At 64.7% G+C, this 21,954-nt stretch overlaps 2 protein-coding genes across 3 annotated transcripts; one reads left to right on the top strand and one right to left on the bottom strand.

The window, feature by feature from the left end:
* The first annotated feature begins 206 nt into the window (after positions 1–206).
* Positions 207–3,292, top strand: TAGLN (transgelin). Its single transcript, XM_064173053.1, has 5 exons — positions 207–276; positions 1,788–1,987; positions 2,111–2,288; positions 2,389–2,491; positions 2,660–3,292. The coding sequence occupies exons 2-5, from the start codon at positions 1,808–1,810 to the stop codon at positions 2,799–2,801; spliced, it is 603 nt and encodes a 200-aa protein (XP_064029123.1). The 5' UTR covers positions 207–276; positions 1,788–1,807; the 3' UTR covers positions 2,802–3,292.
* A 395-nt stretch (positions 3,293–3,687) lies between these two features.
* Positions 3,688–21,847, bottom strand: PCSK7 (proprotein convertase subtilisin/kexin type 7). Of its 2 annotated transcripts, XM_064173050.1 has the most exons (16): positions 21,786–21,847; positions 20,260–20,733; positions 19,695–19,829; positions 18,845–19,010; positions 18,459–18,549; positions 17,889–17,943; positions 15,999–16,137; positions 14,767–14,867; positions 11,327–11,494; positions 9,343–9,450; positions 8,543–8,645; positions 5,937–6,093; positions 5,746–5,840; positions 5,553–5,646; positions 5,163–5,280; positions 3,688–5,009 (listed from the first exon to the last, which is right to left on the bottom strand). In XM_064173050.1, the coding sequence occupies exons 2-16, from the start codon at positions 20,719–20,721 to the stop codon at positions 4,611–4,613; spliced, it is 2,391 nt and encodes a 796-aa protein (XP_064029120.1). In that variant the 5' UTR covers positions 20,722–20,733; positions 21,786–21,847; the 3' UTR covers positions 3,688–4,610. The 2 variants fall into 2 exon arrangements, with proteins under 2 accessions (XP_064029120.1, XP_064029121.1); XM_064173051.1 differs by lacking the exon at positions 21,786–21,847 and having other exon boundaries at positions 20,260–20,876.
* Positions 21,848–21,954: the final 107 nt, after the last annotated feature.

Raw genomic sequence — 21,954 nt, 5'->3', positions numbered from 1 at the left:
TCCTGGCTATAAAAGGAGCCGGATCCGGCGGCCCCGTCCCGCCGCTGGCTGCCCCCGGGCGCGGGGGGCGGAGGCGCGCAGGGAATTCGCTTTTCGGAGTCTTTCCCCAAATATGGTGCCTGGGCCCGAGTCACGGAGCCGGTGGGGAGGGAGGGCCGCGGGGGGAGCTGACATCATCGGTCCGGCCCCGGCCCTTTTAGCGCGGGGTCGACGGCCCTACCGCGCACTTCACCGGCTCCCGGTCCCGCACCGCCCGCGCCTCCCGCAGCAGCGCCCGTAAGTCCCACTGCGGGGCGGGGGGGGGGGGGGGGGGGGGGGGCGCAGAGGGGAGGGTGCCCGGGGAGGGGAGGGTTAACCCAGCGTCTGGCATCGGGGTGCTGCTGCTCGGCATGAGGACCCCGCGTCTGGACTGGGGACGCTGCTCCAAGAGGCTGCGCTGCTGCTCCCAGGATGGGGGTTCCTGGATGTTCCCATGCCCGGGATGGAGATGCCACGGCCGGGATGGGGACCCTGCACAGCTGCTGCCTGCTCCCAGGATGGGATTTCCACTCCTCTGGCGGCAACACTGCTTCCCAGACTGGGATGCCGATCCCTGGACTGGGATGCCACTCTCCGGACTGGGATGCTGCCCTTGCCTTGCCCCACTGCTCCCTGGCTGAGGGTCAGGCTGGCAGGTCCAAGGGAAACTGGTGGCCAGTGGGCACTGCTGAGTGGCTGAGGGAGCTGTGAGTGGGTGAGGCTGGGGTCTGCATGTGACCCCCTCCCTGTGCCATGCTGGGTGAGGCTGGGGTCTGCATGTGACTCCCTCTGTGCCACACTAGGCCAGGGCATGGGGCAAATGGGCCACAGAGCAGAGCTGGCTGCAGCACTGCTGGATGTGCCTGGTGGTGCCTACGAGGTGTCCCTGCATAAACCTTGAGGCTTGTGGGGGGCCCTGGCACCTCTGGCAACATCCTCTGTGGTACTGAGCTGTGCCAGGGCTCAGGGCCTGTCCAAGATGTGCCCAGCAGTTGGAGTGAACCATCCCAGGGCAGGGTATGGATCTGGGCACTGAGCACATGGCTCCTTGGAGGCACAGCCCTGAACTTGGTGGCTGAATGCCAAGCAGGGAGCTGTGAAGGGAGGAGTGATGTCATCTCCACTGAAGGTTTGTCTGCTGGCTCCCAGTACCTCTCCCTCCTGGCATCTTCCCTGGCATCCTCCATCCCTTCTTGCAGCCAGCTACCTGCCCTCTCTGCCCACAGCATGTCCTTACAAGGGCATGGGCACGGCTCCCACCTCGATCCTGCCTTGCCTAAGCTCCTCCCCAGCATCCCACGGCACCACGGCCACCCCACACCCACACGGTGTGGCTACCCTGCTGTGCCATGGTCACCTACTGTCATCATCCTGCTACTCAGATCCCTCTGCTCTGTAGTGCCCGTGGGGCAGCACGGCTGCACTGTCTGGAGGATATGGCCATGCCAGGGACATTTGTGCCAGCCAAAAGCTGACAGACAGCTGAGCAGGCAGGGGACAAAGCTGAGGCTGCTCTCTCACAGAGCCTGACTCAGGGAGTGGGGACAAGGTACCTCTGCCAGGCTGGGCACGGTCTGTCCGAGGGCACGGCCGTGTACCCACCTCCAAATGTGCCCAGATAGAGCCGATGCCAAGGGAAGAGCTGGGAACAAGACACGTCTCTGCGGCAGCAGGGTGGGAGGTGGATGCCTCAGAGTGCCGGGATGTGCGCAGGGTCGCCGGGCAAGGGGACAGCATCTTCCTAGCTTGACGGTCCCTGCCCCACCCAGGTCTCCCGCCCACCGCAGACATGGCAAACAAGGGCCCGGCCTATGGCATGAGCAGGGACGTGCAGTCCAAGATCGAGAAGAAGTACGACGACGAGCTGGAGGAGCGGCTGGTGGAGTGGATCGTGGCGCAGTGCGGCTCCTCCGTGGGCCGCCCCGAGCGGGGCCGCCTGGGCTTCCAGGTCTGGCTGAAGAACGGCATCGTAAGTGCGGGGCCGGGCACAAGCCGTGCCCGCGGCTGGGCGGGCGGCGGGTGAGGAGCTGCGCGGCCGACGGTGCGGGAGGCGCAGGGAGCTAAGCCTCTCCCTCCCTCTCTCCGCCGGCAGGTCCTCAGCCAGCTGGTGAACAGCCTCTACCCTGCCGGCTCCAAGCCCGTGAAGATCCCCGACGCGCCCCCGACCATGGTGTTCAAGCAGATGGAGCAGATCGCTCAGTTCCTCAAGGCGGCTGAGGACTATGGCGTGGTCAAGACGGACGTGTTCCAGACCGTCGACCTCTTTGAAGGTGCGGACAGGCGGGCGGGGGGCAGCCTGGGCTGGGGAGGGGGCCGGGGGGATGCCACACCGTGCCCGTCCTCACGCCCTCCCGCCCCTTCCCTTGGCAGCCAAGGACATGGCAGCGGTGCAGAGGACGCTGATGGCCCTGGGGAGCCTGGCGGTCACCAAGAACGACGGCAACTACCACGGGGACCCCAGCTGGTTCATGAAGTAAGTGCGGGGGCAGAGTCCGGGCTGCGGGGACCCCCTGGAGCACGCGGTGGCCAGGGCATCCCCACGGGCAGCAAGCGCTGCCGGGGGCAGCCCGGAGACGAGGAGCCGGGCGGCCGCTGGGGTGGGCACGGGTGCCACATGAGCCTCTCCCCCGCTGCCCCGCAGGAAGGCGCAGGAGCACAAGCGGGAGTTCACCGAGAGCCAGCTGAAGGAGGGCAAGAACGTCATCGGCCTACAGATGGGCAGCAACAAGGGCGCGTCACAGGCGGGCATGAGCTACGGCCGGCCCCGGCAGATCATCAGCTAGGCAGCCGCTCCCCGCCGCCCCCAGCCCTCCCGCCGCCGCCGGGAGAGCAGCCCCGGCCGGCACCTCCGTCTCCGCTCCCCCGGCCCAGCGCGCCGCAGAGCCGCCCCTCACCCGCTGGTATTTATTGGAAGGAAAGCGCCAGCCAGCCCCAGCGCCCCTCCAGCGCCAAAGGCAGCATGTGCCCAGCCCCGGGGGCGCCGGGGCAGCCGCTCCCCGCCGGCCTCGCACGCCCCCGCCGACCCCTCGCCCAGCCCCGCCGCCAGCCGGTCCCGTCCCCGCCGCGCTCGCTGGCACCCACGGGTGCCCCGCTGCCCTCTCCGGGGCCGGAGGGTGGGAAGGGTGCGAGCCCCGACCCCCGGAGCCGCCCTGCCCCGCCCGCAGCCCCACACGAGCCCCGCGCCACCGCCGCCGAGATCCTTGCAACGGGGAGAGAAGAGAACTGGCCTCGGGTTTGTACTTCGTTTTCGTCAACATTAAAGGGTCTTCATCTAGCGCGGCCTGACGACGGTTCCTCCCCCAGGGAAGCCAAAGCCACCCCCGGCAAAGCTGCCCAGGGCACCTGAGCCTCGCCTGCATCTCCCTTCCAGCTCCAGCCTTGGGAGCTCTGGCACAGCCCCAGCCTCGCTCTGCCCAGAGCAGCCCCTGGAGGGGGGCTTCAGGAGGCAGTTTATGGCCATGGTGGTGCTGGGGTGATGGCTGGACTTGATCTTCAAGGTCTTTTCCAACCCAAACACCACAAGAAGGTGTCCCTTTAGCCTGGAGGTGCTGGGTGGCTCACGATTGCCCAGCGAGGGCAGGCGGGGTGGGTGGGCAGAGGAGCAAGGGGTGGGCAGAGGAGGGGTGGGCAGAGGAGGGGTGGGCAGAGGAGCAAGGGGTGGGCAGAGGAGAGTTTTCAAGGCTTTATTTGGAAAGCTACACAAAAGGGCTTCGCTGATTAAAAAAACAAACCCCAGCTTTAGAAAAATAAACCACCCCAACCCCCCAAGGGCCACCACCGAGCCAAGCCTGCTCCTGGGCAGCCCCTGCCAGAGCAACTTGGCCTCCCCCTCCCAGCCCGCAGCAGGCATTGCCCTCCTGGGCACAGGGCATAAACCTTGACCCCGAGAAGTGCCTGCTCTGCCACCACACCTGCTGCCAGAGGTGCTGCCATGCCAGGTGAGCAGGGACAGCCCTGTCCTGTGCCCCCAACAAGCAGCATGTTGGCAATGCCCTAATGCTTTCTGTGCCCCCCCCCCCCAGCTGCTTGCCTGCCTGTGAAAGAGGAGGAGGTGGCAGGGTCAGAGAGCAGGGGACAAGGAACAAGCATTGGAGATGGGCAGGATAGATCCCTGCTTCTGAACTGGTGGGTGCTGGCCAGCTCCCAGCCCAGCAGGGTGGGCAAATGACAGTGCTGTGGGGTCCCTGCTGGCAGAGGCAGCTGCCAGGGGCCCTGCCCTATTTTCCAGGGGACAAAGTGACACTTCCCTGCTGTGCTGCAAGGTCGCTGTAGCTGTGGTGTCCACGGGGTTCTGTGCAAGGCTCCACCACGGCTGCCACGCGTGCAGGAGGCATCACCATGGGGTCTTGTTCCACGCACAAAGGGAAGCCCTGAGTGCCAGCTCCATCAGGGATGGGTTTAAGGCTTGCTTTGTTTCCCAGAGCGAGGGAAGGGGAAGCTCCCCTCCCGCTGCCGGCAGCCTTTCTCCTCATTCTGAGCCACTCCCAGCACCACCTTCCACAGGACAGGGTGGCCACGGTCCGTGGTGGCTCCGGAAGTCTCTGCTGCCACGCTCGGGAAGGATGCAGCAGGAGGCAGGGCCCCAGCCCCAGCTAGCAGGCCTGATGCTCCCTGTCCTCGGCCGTCGCCTCCCGGCCCAGGTACCCAGCCCTGGCAGGGGCTGCCTCCTGCAGGCTCCCGGCTCTGCCGCTGGCGGGCAGCTTGGGGTGGGTAGGGGTCCAGGACTCCTCCTCCCTTTCAGCCTCCTGGGCAGGCTCAGCGTGCTCGCACTCCACCTCCACGTCCTCCACCTCCTTCTCCCGGTACAGCGGCACCGACTCCATCGCCAGGCTGCTCTCCAGGGCTCTGTGCTTCCTTCCCTGCTGGTACCACCTGCAGGCGGTGGAGCCGCTGCAGGCCAGGTCCAGCCCCACACTGTTCCTGGTCAGGCAAACCTCCAGCATGTAGTAGAAAGTCCAGAACACGGCGAAGCAGCCCAGCAGCAGGAGTGTCTGTGGAGGAGGACACCCCTTGAGAAACAGAGCCCTCAAGCACCCCAAAGTCCTGCTCTGTCGCCCAGGGTGCCAGGAGGATCAGCCAGGCAGGGTCCTGCTTCTCCACTCCCTCCTGCAGAGGAAGGAATCCCCTGGCCCCTGGAAGCTCACCTTGAGAGTGTTGGCTGTGATTGTGTAGTGCTGTTCCTCAGGGATCTCCAGCCCCGGAGGGCAGGGCAGGGAGAAGTCACTGCTCAGGTACTTCCCGCTCATGGCTTCCTCCAGCAGCCTGGGGGACAGAGGCACCCCCTGAGGGTCCAGCAGGCAGGGCACAAATGCTCCACAGAGGGTCCCAAACACTCACAGAGGGTCCATAGTGCCCCTTCCACCACTGCCTGTTGCCCTCTTTGGTCAGACCCACACAACAGAGCCCTTTCCTACATTGGGCACTGCATCGAGGGCAGCAGCTCCAGCCCAGCACCACCTGCCCAGAGACTTCTGCCCATGTCCATCAGCCCTCATCTCCTGTCTGCCCACCGAGATGGGCTTGTGGGCTCCTACCTCTGCCGCTCCCTCATCTCTGCTGGGGACCAGGAGGAGCCGTACAGGGTCAGCTGCCACTGCTTCAAGGTCCCAGGCCTCAGGCTGTCATCTCCTGGGGAAGAAGTAGGTCGGAGCAGTGGGGAACAAGCCCACAGCTGCTCAGATGCTGAGCTGGCACCTGCAGGACTCCACGGGGGAGGGCAGGACTCACCAGTGTCCCTGACCACCAGCCTGTAGGTGCCCTGTGCTTCCTCCCCCCAGCAGCGCACAGTGGAGAAGGTCCAATCAGCAAAGCCGTTGGGGTCCCTGCAGGGGTGGGGAGGAGAAGCAGCCCATCAGGGTGATGTGGACCAGGCTGGGCAGCTGGGCACCCCCACAGCCCCTCTCCTCCCTGGTGCTTACGAGTCCATGCTCCTGGTGGCGCCAATCAGGGACATCATGCCACTGGGGCAGAAGAGCCTGACCTCCAGGTTGCCACGGCGTGGGTGAGTGATGGTGACAGTGACAGCCACATGCTCCAGGGTCCTCATGCCAGAGAGCTGCAGGTCAGCAGCACTGACTGCAAAGGGAATCATAGACTCATCAAATCAAGCAGGTTGGAAGAGAGCTCCAAGCTCAGCCAGCCCAACCTAGCACCCAGCCCTGCCCAACCAACCAGACCATGGCACTAAGTGCCCCAGCCAGGCTTGACAAGAACACCTCCAGCCACAGCCACTCCACCACCTCCCTGGGCAGCCCATTCCAATGCCAATCACTCTCTCTGACAACAACTTCCTCCTAACATCCAGCCTCAACCTGCCCTGGCACAGCCTGAGGCTGTGTCCCCTTCTGTCCCTGGCTGCCTGGCAGCAGAGCCCAACCCCACCTGGCTACAGCCTCCCTGCAGGCAGCTGCAGGCAGCAATGAGCTCTGCCCTCAGCCTCCTCTGCTGCAGGCTGCACCCCCCCAGCTCCCTCAGCCTCTCCTCACAGGGCTGTGCTCCAGGCCCCTCCCCAGCCTTGCTGCCCTTCTCTCAACACCTTCCAGCACCTCAACATCTCTCTGCAATTCAGGAGCCCAGAGCTGGACACAGCACTGCAGGGGTGGCCTGAGCACTGCTGAGCACAGGGGCACAAGAACCTCCCTTGTCCTGCTGCCCACACTGCTCCTGAGCCAGCCCAGGATGCCATTGGCTCTGCTGCCCACCTGGGCACTGCTGCCTCCTCTGCAGCTCCTCTCTCCCAGCACCCCCAGCTCCCTCTCTGCCTGGCTGCTCTCAGCCACTCTGGCCCCAGCCTGCAGTGCTGCTTGGGGTTGTTGTGGCCAAAGTGCAGAACCTGCCCTTGGCCTTGTTCAGTCTCATCCCCTTGGCCTCTGCCCACCCATGCAGCCTGTGCAGGTCCCTCTGCAGGGCTCTGCTCCCCTCCAACAGCTCCACAGCTGCTCCTGGCTTGGTGCCATCTGCAAATTTACTGATGCTGGAAGGGCTGGGGGTGGCCACAGCTGCTGGCCAGGATGGTGTCCCCTCTTCCAGCTGCTCCTCAGAGGCTGCTGTGCCTCAGGAGACACAAAGGCTTGTCCCTGCTTCCTCCTGCCTGCTCCCATATGTCTGTGCCCGTGAGCAAGTAGCAGGAGCCAGGGAGGCTCTGCCAAGTGCCTGACAGCAAAGCCATGCTGTGCCCAGTGGCCTGGCCCTGTTCCATGCTCCACAAGGAACCTCCTTGTCTGCCCAAGCTGAGCCACTCCTGCACCAACACAGCCAGCACAGGGAAAGGTGTCCTGGCATGCTCCCTCCTGGGCACCTCACATCATGCTGGCATGGGCCAGGGGCTGTCAGGTACTCCTGGAGCAGAGATGCATGAGGCAGGTGGTGCTGGCTGACCTCTGCCCACAGCTGTGCCCATTCCCTGCCCTCTCATTTACCAGCAGCTAAATCCTCATCTTGCAAGCAGGGCCAAGCTGCTGCCTACACAACCTGTGCCACTGCCCCTCGAGCTCCCTGGCCTCCAGCTCTGCCCTGACTCAGGGCTGAGGAGCCCACAGAGGGCACTTTGGCCACTGCAGTGAAATAAAACCTCGTTTGTCATCAAACCCTTCCTGCTGTGACCCAGAGGTAGCCAGGAGCCAGACCCAGAGGTAAACAGGAGCCAGGTTTGCCCAGAGCCTGGTTCCCAGGCTCCCTGCTCCACCCCAGACCACCTGCAGCAGTCCCTGAGTGCTAACTACAGCGGCAGGAGCCCTGGCAAGCTGCAGAGCAGAGCTCAGCCTGTGGCTCAGCCTCCTCCTGGCAGCCCTGGCAGTTTGGTGCTTCTCAGCCTCTTCCAAACCCTGCTCATTGCCCAGCATTCTGCTCAGGAGCCCTTCTAGGGCAGAAGGGAGCAGTTTGCCCCCAGCCTGTGCCCAGAGGCAGCGTGAGGTTAGCCCCAAGAGCAGGCTGTCACCTCCTGTCCCTCTCCAGGAGAGCCCAGCGCTGCCCAGCAGCTCCTCAGCCTGCAGCAGGGAGGGAAGGGGCAGAACCACCTGTGAGGGACCTGCCAAGCTCCAGGGGGTACCTGGGGAACAGCCTCTTGGCACTGCCACCCTCCAGCCCCTCTTCAGGAGCCGCAGCTGGGGCAGCAGACTGGGGAGGGCCTGGGGCCGAGTTCTCCTTCCCACTGGTAGCAGCCAGAGCTGCTCCTTCTTCCCGTGGCCAGAGGTTGGCCAAGTCGGGAGCTGCAGCATTACCTAACATGGTCACAGGCAGAGGAGCAGGACTGGCTGCTGCTCAGCCTGGCCAGGCTGCCAGGGCCTCTCCGGCTCCTCGGGGACATCAGGCTCTGGACAGAGCTATGGGGAGGGGACCACAGCAGCAGACACAGGTCCCCTGGGGTTGGCAGCAGGAAGAAGTCCAAACAGCCCAACGCTTAACCCCTCCAAGGCCCCAGGCAGCCCCGGGGCTTGCCCTGCCAGGCTGTGGCATGCCCAGCTGTACTCCGTGCCAGCAGGAAGGGGCTGGCTCCCTGCCCCTCTGGTGGCATTGCTGCTCTCACCGTTCCAGGCCACCTCCAGCTCCTGTGGCACCAGGGGGATGCTGCGTCCCTCCCTCAGCACGGGGCTCACGTAGGAGGCCAAGTAGGGGACAGACTCCCAGACCTGTCAGGGACACGGTGAGAGGCTTCAGCAGAGCTGTGCCCTCCCTGCATGCCCACCTCACCATCCCTCATCTCTCCCAGGCTGCTCCTGTCCCCTGTGGACAGTGGGCCCAGCCTGAGGCATTTCCCTCTAGGGGCCAAAGGGCAGGAAGCAGCAGATGCCAGAGGCAAGAAGGAGCAGCCTGGGAGTCCCCATGGAAACGGGGGGCACGGGTGGCAGCCTGTAGTGCCCATGCATAGGTGAGGACCAAGTGCCAAAGGCCTGTGCCCTGCTGCCAGTGCAACAGGAGGCACAAGGAGGAGCAGATGGGGCTGCCCCTGGACCACCCCACTCCCTTGCAGCCTCCAGGCCAGGCAGCAGGGCGATGCCAGCTGAGAACACCCTGTTGCTTGCTCAGGGCACCGTGCCCCGGCACGGGGGGAAGGTGCTGGGGCTGCTGCCACTGCCAGTGCCATCCATCAGAGCTGTCGTGCCCCCGCGGGCTCTCACCATGGCTATATATAGTGCTGGGAGAGCAGCAGCCCGGGGGCAGCTCCAGCAGGGCCCGAAGCCTCTGAGCTCATCCCAAAAGCAGCCTCCCAGCCAGGGCTGGCAGGACCACGGCCAGAGCGGCAGCGGTGTCCCCCCATGGTGCCACCAGCACAGCACCCGTGGCCGGCGCCGCGCTGGGGTGCCCCGGGGCTGGCAGGGCAGTTACCTTGGCAGCGTTCACCAGCCTCCAGGCGTTCAGCAGCCCGAAGCCGTGCTGGTGGCTGTGGCTGAAGCCTGCCTGGTTGCTGTCCCACTTGGCGTGGCGATCCTCGTACTGAAAGAGAGGAGGGACAGCCTGGTTACCCTCGGGGCACAGCGAGGTGGTGTCCCGGGGCAAAGGGGGCTGGGCACGAAGGAAAGGAGGCTCGGAGCTATGCCACAGCAGCAGGGCCTTATTAGAAAGGGACAGGTTGGCCTTTGTTTGAAACAAGAGCCAGGAACAAACAGACTTCCCAGCTCCTCAGAAAGGCAACGCAGCCACAGCAAAGGGCACAGCTGCCTCTGCCCTGAAAGGTGCCAGCTGCACCCTGCTGCCTGAGCCACAGCCCACGGCATGGCAGGAGCCTTGAGGAGAAGGAACCAAGTCCTTTAAGTCAACAGGAGCTGGGTCAGGACAACTCTGTCTCCCATCACTTCTTGGCTTGTAGCTCTCCAGCAGCCTGGCTGTGGAGAGCCCTGCCCCGTGTCAACGCTGTGCCACTTGGGCACTGAGTCCTGCCCCGTGGAGGGCTGCAGAAGTCCCCAGGCTGAGCTGGGCAGCTCCAGCCCCTTCCTAGCCCTGCTGCCTGCAAAGAAGCTGTGGAAAAGGGGAAAGGGGAAAAGGGGAAGAGGAAAGGGAAAGGGGGAAGGGGGAAGGGAAAAAGGGGAAGGGGGAAGAGGGAAAGGGAAAGGGAAAGGGGGAAAGGGAAAGTGGGGAAGGGGAAAAGGGGGAAGGGGAAAAGGGGGAAGGGGGAAAAGGGGGAAGGGGAAAAGGGGGAAGGGGAAAAGGGGGAAGGGGAAAAGGGGGGAAGGGGAAAAGGGGGAAGGGGAAAAGGGGGAAGGGGAAAAGGGGGAAGGGGAAAAGGGGGAAGGGGAAAAGGGGGAAGGGGAAAAGGGGGAAGGGGAAAAGGGGGAAGGGGGAAGGGCCTCTCTGCTCTGTCTGTTCCCAGGAGCCCCAGCAGAGGCCAGAGGCAGCTCCTCGCCCTGCCCCTGCTGCAGGGTGGCACAGTGCAGATGTGTGCAGCTGCACCCCAGGCGTGCACCCGCGGAGCCTCTGGCAAGCCCCTGAGGTTGGCAGGCAGAGGCATTCCCGGAGCAAACTCCCCATTTATTTCCATGACAGAGGAAAAAGCCTCAGGCACATTCCTGGAGGAGCAGGGCTGAGGGGGAAGCTCTGCCTCTGTGCCAGGGGGAAGCTCTGCCCTTGCACCTCGGGGCAGGACACGAAGGATCACAGTATCACAGTGTCACAGTATCATCAGGGTTGGAAGAGACCTCACAGATCATCAAGTCCAACCCTTTAGCACAGAGCTCAAGGCCAGACCATGGCACCAAGTGCCACGTCCAGTCCTGCCTTGAACAGCTCCAGGGACGGCGACTCCACCACCTCCCCGGGCAGCCCATTCCAGTGCCCAATGACTCTCTCAGGGAAGAACTTTCTCCTCACCTCCAGCCTAAATCTCCCCTGGCACAGCCTGAGGCTGTGTCCTCTTGTTCTGGTGCTGGCCACCTGAGAGAAGAGAGCAACCTCCTCCTGGCCACAACCACCCCTCAGGTAGTTGCAGACAGCAATAAGGTCTCCCCTGAGCCTCCTCTTCTCCAGGCTAACCAATCCCAGCTCCCTCAGCCTCTCCTCGTAGGGCTGTGCTCAAGGCCTCTCCCCAGCCTCGTCGCCCTTCTCTGGACACACTCAAGCATCTCAATGTCCCTCCTAAACTGGGGGGCCCAGAACTGAACACAGCACTCAAGGTGTGGTCTAACCAGTGCAGAGTCCAGGGGCAGAATGACCTCCCTGCTCCTGCTGGCCACACCATTCCTGATGCAGGCCAGGATGCCACTGGCTCTCTTGGCCACCTGGGCACACTGCTGGCTGTGCGGGGCCAGGCCTTGGGCAGGCTGCAGCAGCTCCCGAGGGCAGCAGCAGAGGGGCAGGGAGGGCAGGGGCTGCTCACCTTGGTGGCAGTGAAGACGATGATGTGCTGCACGTCTCGCCAGGTGAGGCAGGGCCGCACCTGCAGCATCAGCGCGATCATGCCAGCTGCCAGCGGGGCGGCGGCCGAGGTGCCCGTGTGCCCCTCCGTGCAGCCCGTGCCCTTCTGCAGATCCCAGTCTGTCGTCACCTGCCCAGAAAGGGGACAGAAGCCTCCTGGTCAGGCCCTGCTGGGGGGGGCTGGGATGGGTATTCGAGTCCTGGCCCTGAGACCACAGCAGCCCACGCTCAGCCTGGGGCACAACTGGGCACACAGGACAGTGTGTGACCCCCGGGCTAGGCAGAGGGGGCACAGGGAGACAGGGGTTGTGAGCCTCCCCACCACCACGCTGGGCACAGTTCTGAGGTCTCAGCCTGACAGCTGTGGCAGGGGAGAGCCCTGATAAAGGGCCAGAGCCCTCTGCAGCTACTCCGGGGAGCATGGGCACACAGCTCCTGCCCAGCCCTGCCCGGGAGCCAGCGGCGAAAGGAGGGACTGCAGTCGAGTGCCCCTGGGCCCTCTCTCAGGGACATCTCCTGCCTCTCTGCCCCCCAGGGCAAGGACAGGGCAGGAGCAGTGGCTGTGGGGCTGCTGCCCTCGGGGCAAGGACAGGGCAGGAGCAGTGTCTGTGGGGCTGCTGCAGCAGGGGGCAAGGACAGGACAGCAGCAGTGGCTGTGGGGCTGCTGCAGCAGGGGGCAAGGATGGGGCAGGAGCAGTGTCTGTGGGGCTGCTGCAGCAGGGGGCAAGGACAGGACAGCAGCAGTGGCTGTGGGGCTGCTGCAGCAGGGGGCAAGGATGGGGCAGGAGCAGTGGCTGTGGGGCTGCTGCAGCAGGGGGCAAGGACAGGGCAGCAGCAGTGGCTGTGGGGCTGCTGCCCTCGGGGCAAGGACAGGGCAGGAGCAGTGGCTGTGGGGCTGCTGCAGCAGGGGGCAAGGATGGGGCAGGAGCAGTGGCTGTGGGGCTGCTGCAGCAGGGGGCAAGGACAGGACAGCAGCAGTGGCTGTGGGGCTGCTGCAGCAGGGGGCAAGGATGGGGCAGGAGCAGTGGCTGTGGGGCTGCTGCAGCAGGGGGCAAGGACAGGGCAGCAGCAGTGGCTGTGGGGCTGCTGCCCTCGGGGCAAGGACAGGGCAGGAGCAGTGGCTGTGGGGCTGCTGCAGCAGGGGGCAAGGATGGGGCAGGAGCAGTGGCTGTGGGGCTGCTGCAGCAGGGGGCAAGGACAGGACAGCAGCAGTGGCTGTGGGGCTGCTGCAGCAGGGGGCAAGGACAGGACAGCAGCAGTGGCTGTGGGGCTGCTGCAGCAGGGGGCAAGGATGGGGCAGGAGCAGTGGCTGTGGGGCTGCTGCAGCAGGGGGCAAGGACAGGACAGCAGCAGTGGCTGTGGGGCTGCTGCAGCAGGGGGCAAGGATGGGGCAGGAGCAGTGGCTGTGGGGCTGCTGCAGCAGGGGGCAAGGACAGGGCAGCAGCAGTGGCTGTGGGGCTGCTGCCCTCGGGGCAAGGACAGGTCAGGGCAGGGCAGGGCAGGAGCTTTGCTCGGGAGGAGCTGGAGTGAGACCAGAGAGAGGAACTAAGCAGCTCCGGGGGAAGCTTGTGGTAATTACAGTTTGGGACCTTCCTCATCTTCACTGCTAACCACAGCCTCACTCCAGTAGAAGCAGGCTGACCCCCTCTGGGACCGTGTGGGGCACAGGGAACCTCAGAAGAGGCACCAGGAGTTTCCCAACTGATGCCAGCTTGCTGCAGATCCACGGTGGCATCTGCCACGGGCAGCCAGCCCACGCTGCCAGGAGCTGGAGCTTTTCTTGCCTTCTATGCCCCAATCCAACACATCCTGGCAGCTGCTACCAAGCCCAACTCACACTCAGCTACTGCACCTCCTGCCCAAAACACCCTGGGAGCATAAACTGTCAGTAGGAAGTGCAGCTGCTGCCAGGAGCTGCATTAAATTCTTCCCATTAAGGAAACCACACAAAGTTTATGGTCTGCTGGAGGAACAAAATGCAGCAGATGGCTGCTGAGAAGTTAACTCTGACACCACTGCTGCACAGTTGAGGGGATTTAGGAGCACAGAACCCTCCAGAAAGAGGAGGCAGTGAGTTTTAAGGTGGCAGGGGCACACTGAAGAGCCAGCATGGCACTGCAAAGACACAGGCTGGCTCGCTGGCACACACTGTGCCTAGGCTATGCATGGCACCTCCTTATGGCTCCTGGTGGATACCAGCTCCCATGTTAGGCCCCCACAAGGCCAGAAACCAAAATGAAGGTGGGTTTGACACTCCTGAAGTGCTCTGAGCAGCAGCAGGTGTGGGGGGAGCTGGGCATGAACCCCAAGCTCTGCAGCTCCTGCTGAAGGAGCCTTTGCTTGGCCTCTGCTGCTTTTTTTCCCCCCCAGTGTCCCTGTGCCAGCCTGGGACGAGAGAAGTGACTGAAAGCAAAACTCAGCTCCTCCTGAGTCTGCATGAGCAGAGCCACAGCAGTTTGGCAAGCCCCAGTTCTGTGGCTGAGGAGCTGAGGCTCTGCCTGCCCTGCCCCAGCTCACCCAGCACACAGGGGAAGCCTGTTTGGCAAGCCTGGGCTCAGTTCCTCTGTGGAACAGCCACAGCTGCACGTCCCTGCTTGCAGGGGCACCCTCAGCACTGTCCCTCACTCCCCTGAGACCCTCAGGTGCTGCTTCTGGTGCTGCTGGGCCAAACTGGCACCTCACTGCCCCGTCCTCTTTGCCAGGAAAATGGCTTTGGGAACTCCCAGTGCCTGCCAAGCTACAGACAGCCCCAAACATTCAGGCCTGGGCTCCACTGCTCTTTACCCCAGGCTGCCCCAGGGTGACCTGGGCTCTGCAGGCACCGCTGGCACCCCAGGTCAGGCACAGGTCACAGCCACTGGGGCCTGGGCACAGCAGCACTGAGGGAGGAAGACACTGGGTCAGGAGTGGGGCTGGGCCACAGAGGCTGCTTGGCTCAGGCAGAAAGGACATTCTGGGGACAAGAAGTCATTTTTTGGCAGAGAAAGGAAAAAAGCTGATAAAAATACTCTGGAAAATTCATCTGGGAGGGGCAGCCCTGCCAGGCCAGAGCAGGAGCCTGTGCCAAGGGGCTTAAAGAGCCCCATGCTGCTCCCAGCCCCTTGTGCCCATCTGCACTGCCACATCCCTTCGGAGCACAGTGGAGGGGCTGGGAGGGGGGTGGGGGGGCAGGGTGTGCTGCAGCCCCCCTAAAGCTGAGCCATAGCCATCCTGGCTTCTGTCCCCTCCACAGAGCAGCAGAAAGAGAGTCTGGCTCCAGCCTCCCTCCTGGCTGTGCCAAGGAGTTGCACCCAGAACTGGGAGAGAGCTGCATGGCAGCGGGAAGGGGCACAGCTGCAGCCCTCCTCCAGCCCTGTGGCCAGCAGGGCACAGGGGAGGGCAGGTGCTCAGTGGGGTACTCACAATGCTCCTCATCATCTTGTCCCCACCACTGAAGGTGACAGCCAGCATGGAGGCACACTCCTCGGCGTAGAAGGGCATCGAGCCTGTCTCATCCACCGCGCCTGTGAGGGGCAAAGGGCACCACCCTGAGGGCCTGCTGGGCTCCCACTGCCCAGCTCACAGCCTACAAGCCCCTCAGAACCTGCTCTGCTCTGGCACTGGACAAAGGGAGCCACAGGATATAACTCTTCCCTGTGCTTGGCATGACACAGCCCTGCTGGAGCACCTGTGCTGTGGGGACAGGCTGGGAGAGTTAAGGCTGCTCAGCCTGGAGAGGAGAAGGCTGCAGGGAGGCCTCAGAGCTGCATTGCAGTAGCTGAAGGGGACTCACAGGCAGGCTGGGGAGGGACTGTGCAGAAGGGCTTGGAGTGATAGGATGAGAGGCAATGGTTTGAGGCTGGAGCAGGGCAGAGTTAGGTTGGACAGCAGGAGGAAGCTGTGCACAGGGAGGGTGCTGAGACACTGGCACAGGCTGCCCAGGGCTGTGCTTGAGGCCACATCCCTGCAGCCAGCCAAGCTCAGCCTTGCTGTGTCCCTGTGCAGCCTGCTTCAGCTGGAGCTGTCCCTGCTGCCTGCACTGGGGATTGGACAAGATGCCCTTGGAGAGTCCCTTCCAACACGAGTGTCTGCCACAGCCCCAGAGATGGAGGCCAGAACCCAGGCAGAGCCTTCCTTGGCCTCCTCTTGCTCTGAGCTCAAAGGCAGGCTGCAGGGTGAGGAATGAAGCCCAGCACCAGAACCCAGGCAGAGCCTCCCTTGGCCTCCTCTTGCTCTGAGCTCAAAGGCAGGCTGCAGGGTGAGGGCTGAAGCCCAGCACCAGAACCCAGGCAGAGCCTCCCTTGGCCTCCTCTTGCTCTGAGCTCAAAGGCAGGCTGCAGGGTGAGGGCTGAAGCCCAGCACCAGAACCCAGGCAGAGCCTCCCTTGGCCTCCTCTTGCTCTGAGCTCAAAGGCAGGCTGCAGGGTGAGGGCTGAAGCCCAGCACCAGAACCCAGGCAGAGCCTTCCTTGGCCTCCTCTTGCTCTGAGCTCAAAGGCAGGCTGCAGGGTGAGGGCTGAAGCCCAGCGCAGCTCTGCCCCCTGCCACGCTCGCTGCCAGTGCAGCACTTTCCCGCTGCCCAGGCCAGCCTGGCACCACGGGGGAGGTTCCCCCTCCTCCCTGGCTGGGCAGGGGGCGGGCAGAAGGAGGTGCTCACCGATGGTGACAGTGTAGATGGAGTTGGCATAGCCGTCGTAGTTGCAGTTGTCTCTGTGCTGCCCCCCGTTGCCGCTGGCCACCACGAAGATGCTGCCGAAGCCTCTGCGCCCTGCTATCACCCCGTGCTGCAGGGCAGCCTGCGGAGGAGGGACACGGGCAGGCTGCTGCTGGTGGCTTGCAGGTTGGACTCCATCATCTCGAAGTCCTTTGCCAACCCAAACGATTCTGTGATCCCCCACCCCGGGCAGCAGCCTCCTTCCCCAGCCCTTCGCCAGGACGCTGCTGCCACCACCAGTCCTTGCACTGAGCTGGCAATGACCACAGCCCTGCCAACAGCTCAGGGTGGCTGCACCTCAACACGAGGGGGAACTTCTTTACTGGGAGGGTCCCAGAGCACTGGAACAGCCTCCCCAGAGAGGTTGTGGAGTCTCTTTCTCTGCAGCCTTTCAAGGCCTGTCTGGATGTGTTCCTGTGTGCCCTGAGCTAGATTGGATGGTCCTGCTCTGGCATTTTGGGTCCCTTCCAACCCCTGACATCCTGTGAGCCTGTGTGATCCTGTGGCAGCAGGGCCATGTGCCCAGGACCATGTTTCACCCAGTTGGCAGCAGCACTGTAGCCTCCTCTCAGGCAGCTGCAGAGAGCTCAAGTGAAGTCTCCCCTCAGCTTCCTCTTCTCCAGGCTAAACACTCCCAGCTCCCTCAGCTGCTCCTCCCCAGCCCTGTTCTCCTTCCACAGCTCTGTTGCCCTTTCTTTGGACCTGTTCCAGCCCCTCAGTGCCCTTTTGGGAGGGAGCTCCTGTGTCTGCACAGTGAGTGTGTTCCACAGCAGTGCCGTGGGCAGTGCCTGGGACCAGCTCACTGCGGTTCGGAGCTGATTCTGCCTCAAAGGCAGGAAGGGAAAAGGGCAAAGCAGCCTCCCAGGCACTGAGGGCACAGGGATGGGGCAGCACTTGATCTCCAGAGGGCAGACCCAGCCTCCCAGCTTCACCAGGGCTCACTCTGGGGCTGGCTCCCCAGCAGCATGGAGGCTTCCCTGCCAGCAGGCACCACCCACACGTGGCCACTGCCCTTCTGCAAGGCCCCAGCCAGCCATGCCCAGGCTGTGTCTTCACTGAGGGTGAAACAACTCCACCAGCCCTGCTTGAGAAGAGCACTGTAGGCTGGCACAGGCATTGTCCCCTACTTAGAGGGAGGAGGGACCAAGGAGCCAGAAAGAAATCCTGCTGGAAACCAGGCCTCCTGCTCTGCCCTCTCTTCAGCAGGGCAAGGGACAGGGAGGGAACAAAGTAACTTGCAGAACTGGAAACCATTTGCCATGGGGCCCTGGTGGCCCAGCTGGCAGCACTGCTCCCCCAGCACAGTCACTGCTCTGCTGTGGGCAGCAATGTGCAGCAAAAGGCTGCCGAGGCAGCGAGACAGGAAGCAGAGCCAGGCCCCAGGAGCACTGCAGAGGCAGCCTGGGGGCCCTCAGTGCTCCTCCCTTGCAGGGGCAGCCAGGCTGGGTGCACTCTGCAGTGGTTCTGCAGCACAGGCACCACAGGAAGGCTTTCACAGCCTGGCTAGGAGCAGTCTCAGCTACACCTCTCCCTCCTGCTGCAATCCCACCAGGAGTGAAGGCAGCCATGGCCACAGCATCCTACCTGGCACCAGCTTTGGCACTGGGAATGCTCTGTCCCCTGAGCACAGAGTCCTGAGCAAAAGCTGCCAGAGGAACAGCAGGAGCTGCACAGGAGCCCTCCCCCAGCAGCCTCACCTCTGCTGCCAGCGACAGAGCCAAAGCTGTGCTGAGCCACGGCAAGGTCCCTCCCTCACTGCCAGGGCAGATCAGAACCCACAGGCACCAGGGTGCCACCCTGGGGAGCACCTGCACTGCTCAGACTGGTCTTTACCTTTCCCAGTTGGTGAGGCCCATCCACAGTCTTCCCATCGTCGTCTGGACCCCAGCTGCAAAAAGAGACACTGTCAAGTGACCTCCCCAGGAGCCACCGACAGGGACTCTGCCTCCCATGGCAGTGAGCTGCCAGCAGCCACCAGCGCTGCCAGCACCACAGCCGGGATCAGAGGGCACTGTGCTGCCCACTCCTGCCTGCTGCCCTCTTTGCACTGTGTGCCCCTGGGGCAGCTTCCAGGGGACAAAATATTTGGGGGTCATTTAACAGGCAGCTTCTTGCACATTCCAGTCCCTGTCACAGGGCTGAGCTGGGGCTCCCTGCTGGCAGCTGGGGGCACAGTGCCCCTCCAGCCCTGCCAGCTCTCCAGCAACAGGAACTTTGAGGTCCCTCCTAACAGAGAGAGCAGCATCACGCTCACAGGACCCACAGCAGCACCCCGGGAGCCTCGGGAGGACAGGAGCTGCTTCGGCCATGAGCTGTGACCCAGCTGGGGGCACACCAGGGCCCACGGCCTGGCGCTGGGTGAGGTGTGGAGGGGGGGCAGCTGAAGGTCCCCCCGGGGCTCACCTGCAGCTGTAGATGTCGTTGATCTGATAGTGCTTGTTGAAGGCCACAGCCTCCATGCTGTCGGTCAGGGGCCCGTCCAGCACACGGATGCCTGGGGACACAGGGACATGGTCAAGGCGGGGCAAAGCAAGCCGTGCCAACAGGGCAGCGAGGGGGCCGTCGAGGGGCACAGAGAGGGAGCAGAGCGCAGGGCAGGGTGCTGAGCCCACCTACAGGGGCCCGATGCCCAGGCAGCCGCTGGCACCTCGCGGCTCACCCGCAGCCCATCACCCAGCCAGGGAAGGTGGCACCACCTGCTGGTACGGCCAGAATCACAGCCCGGGCCGCGGCACGGCAGCACTGCCCTCTGCTCTGCCAGGGACGACGCAGCCTGCCCCGGCACGTACCGGCGATGCGGCTGCCGTAGGCCACCCCCACGGTGCAGAAGCTGTTGTTGGGCACGGCCGCGATCTCCCCGGCGCAGCGCGTCCCGTGGTGGTTGCCGTTCTCCTCGTCGGGGTGCGGCATGGGGTCGGGATCGTTGGAGTTCAAGTCGTAGCTGCCCTCTGGGCTCTGCCAAGGGAGCGGCGCTCAGGGCTCGGCGCTCCGCTGGCCGCTCCCGGGGCACGCAGCAGCCGGTGCGGGCTGAGCCGCGCAACGCGGAGGAGCTCGGAGCCTGCTCCCGGCCGGTCCTGCGGCTCTGCACTGCTGCCTGCTGCTGTGGGAAGGGCACCGGCAGAGGAGGCTTTGGCTGCTGCCAGGGGGCAGGGGGAGGCCAGCCCCCATGGGCACTGCAAAGGCTGGGAACCAGCCTGCTGCTTCAGAGCCCCCTGAACGTGAGCTGTGCTCTGGAGGCCAAGGAGCTCACCAGCATCCTGGCCTGGATCAGCAGTGGTGTGGCCAGAAGGAGCAGGGAAGGGATCGTGCCCCTGTTCCAGGCACTGGTGAGATCACATCTCCACTACTGGGGCCAGTTTTGGGCCCCTCACTCCAAGATGGACATTGAGGGGCTGGAACAGGTCCAGAGAAAGGGCACCAAAGCTGCCGAAGGGTCTGGAGAACAGGGCTGGGGAGGAGCAGCCGAGGGAGCTGGAGGGATTTAGCCTGGAGGAGGCTGAGAGGAGACCTCACAGCTCTCTACAGCTCCCCAAGAGGAGGCTGCAGGGAGGTGGGGGTTGGGGCTCTGCTCCCTGATCTCCGGGGCGATAAGAAGGAGAGGAAGCGGGCTGGCACGGTGCCAGGGGAGCTGCCACTCACGTAGTTGGGCTGGATGTCTTTGATGGTGTGCTCCACGCCATCGTCCACCACCACCACGGTGACGCCGCGCCCGGTGACGTTCCGCTCCCAGACGCCGGTGACGTTGATGTCCTTGCCGGGGCTCTTGCGGTTGTTCTGCGTGCCCGAAGGGACAGCCAAGGCAGGGGAAAGCAGAGCGGGGGAGGAGAGGGGTCAGCTCCGAGGAAAAGGAGCTTCCAGAACCGCTGGGGCCAGCGCGGGGCTGGGAGCGCAGGAAGGGGTCACAGGAGGTTGGTTTGATGCGGACGAGCAAGCAACAGTCGCTCAAGCCACGCAGCGGAGCACCCAGCGCCGTGGCACTGGCACTGCCCCTGCTCACTGTGCAGCGGCCACAAGAGCCTCTGCCCACCCCCAGCACCACCGCCGGCGTGGGGCCAGCCGCGGCAGCCGCCTCCTCCCGTGACCGCGGCAAGCAGGCAGCGAGCAGGGCGAGCTCCCGGTGCGCTCCCTCCTCACCACGGGCACACGAACCCTGCCGGGCCACAGCTGGCCCGCCAGCCCCGCAGAGAGCCACCAACCCACTCACCAGATGCCACTGCTGGGGGTATTTGGGGTCGTTAAAGTGCAGGCTGCGTTTGGAGCGCTTCAGCAGCTTCTGCTCCGAGTGCCACCGCACGCTGTCGTGCTGTGCGAACAGAGTGTCCACCGAGCGCCGCACGGCCTCGGGCTCGCCGCCCGCCTGGCCCCGGGGCTGGTAGCTGAAGAGGTAATGTCCGCGGAGCTCCCCGACGCGGCCCATGTTCCGCAGCCCCGCCGCCCTCGCCAGCTCCTCCGCCCGCTGCTCCAGCTCCTCGTCGGGCGCCTCCAGGCTGACCGCCCAGCTCAGCTGGTGCTGGCGGCCGTCAGGGCGCTGCCCGCCGCCTGGGGCCAGGCTGTGCGGGGAGGCGAAGGGCACCCAAGCGGCGCTCAGCCAGAGGCAGGTGTGGATGCAGAGCGTGGCCTCCATCCCCGCGCTCCATAGCGGCGCCCCCCGCGCCCAATGCGGCATCAGACAGGCGGGCTGCGGACAGCGGGAGGGAAACGGGGGTCAGCACTTCTTCGGACGGGGCTGCCACGGCCTCATCGGAACGTCCCGCACAGCCCCACGGCTCCCGGCAGGATTTGCAGTCACGTCTGGGCTTGCCACCCAGCGGCGGGCACAGCAGCGAGCTCCTGCCAGGTAAAGCCCGGGCGAGGCAGCTGCACGGCGCTGGGAGGTCACACCCTGGCAGGGCAGGGATCAGGACCCACTGCCATTGGGGGGGGGTGGTCCTGGGCACACCACTCTGCTGTCACCTCGAAGGCCACGCTGCCCAGAGCTGGATCCTCTTCCCGGGGAGGTTACGGAGCTCATTCCTCACCTGCTCCCCGGCGGGAGGAACCTGCTTGCCCGGAGCTTGGGTGGAAAGCACCCCCGGATCAAGCCCCATTCCTGGAACCACGAGTGGGGAAGCACCTCCCAAGCCCCTGCTCTGTTTCCCACGTCCGTGGAGCTGCCTCCACGCTGCCCAGAGCTCCACATGCCCCCAGCTGTCTGCCGTTGTCCTCTCCCGAGCACCTCCCGAGCCACTGACACCATTCACCGCCTGCGCTGCTCCTTGGACGGGGACATCCAAGTTCCTCTCCCTAAAAGCTAAGCTTTGGCTGCAGCTTCTAAGCTCCCAGAGCAGCACCTTCCGAGTGTCTGCACCCTCTGCAGCCCCACAGCGACCGGGGGCAGACCGGGCAGCCGGTAAACACGGATACGCCGCGGCTTTGGGCAGGAACGCGAGTCCCGGAGGTCAAAGCTCAGCGGCGGGCTCGGGCCGCCACACATCCAAAGCTGCGGGGCAGCCCCCTCCCCACGGCGGCTCCCCCCGGGAGGCCAGGGAAAGCTTCCCGGGCTGGGCAGCCGCCTCCAGCCCCCGCTGGGCCCCCCGGGGCAGGGAGTCGGTGGCAGTCGGGCCGTTGACCTCTGCCTGAGCCGTGGGCAGGCAGAACCCTAGAGCTGCCCAGGAGCCCACCCGACCCCTGCTGCCCCGTTCCCGATCCCTGTCCCCGTCCCTTCCCGGTCCCGTCCCACCGGGAGCTCACCGGGCATGGGCCGGCGCCGCTGCCGGAAGCCCGCGGCCGCTGACAGCAGCGTCACTTCCCAGCCCGCCGGCCGCGGCGGCAGTGACCTCCGCTCCGCCAGGGGGCACTCTCCGGCCGGCGGCGCCGCTCCCGAGCCGCGGCGGCTGCTGGCTCCGGAAGGGGCGGGGCG

The sequence above is a fragment of the Pogoniulus pusillus genome, chromosome 38 (assembly GCF_015220805.1).
Source record: "Pogoniulus pusillus isolate bPogPus1 chromosome 38, bPogPus1.pri, whole genome shotgun sequence".
Taxonomy (NCBI): domain Eukaryota; kingdom Metazoa; phylum Chordata; class Aves; order Piciformes; family Lybiidae; genus Pogoniulus; species Pogoniulus pusillus.
This window is presented reverse-complemented; position numbering and strand designations above follow the sequence as displayed.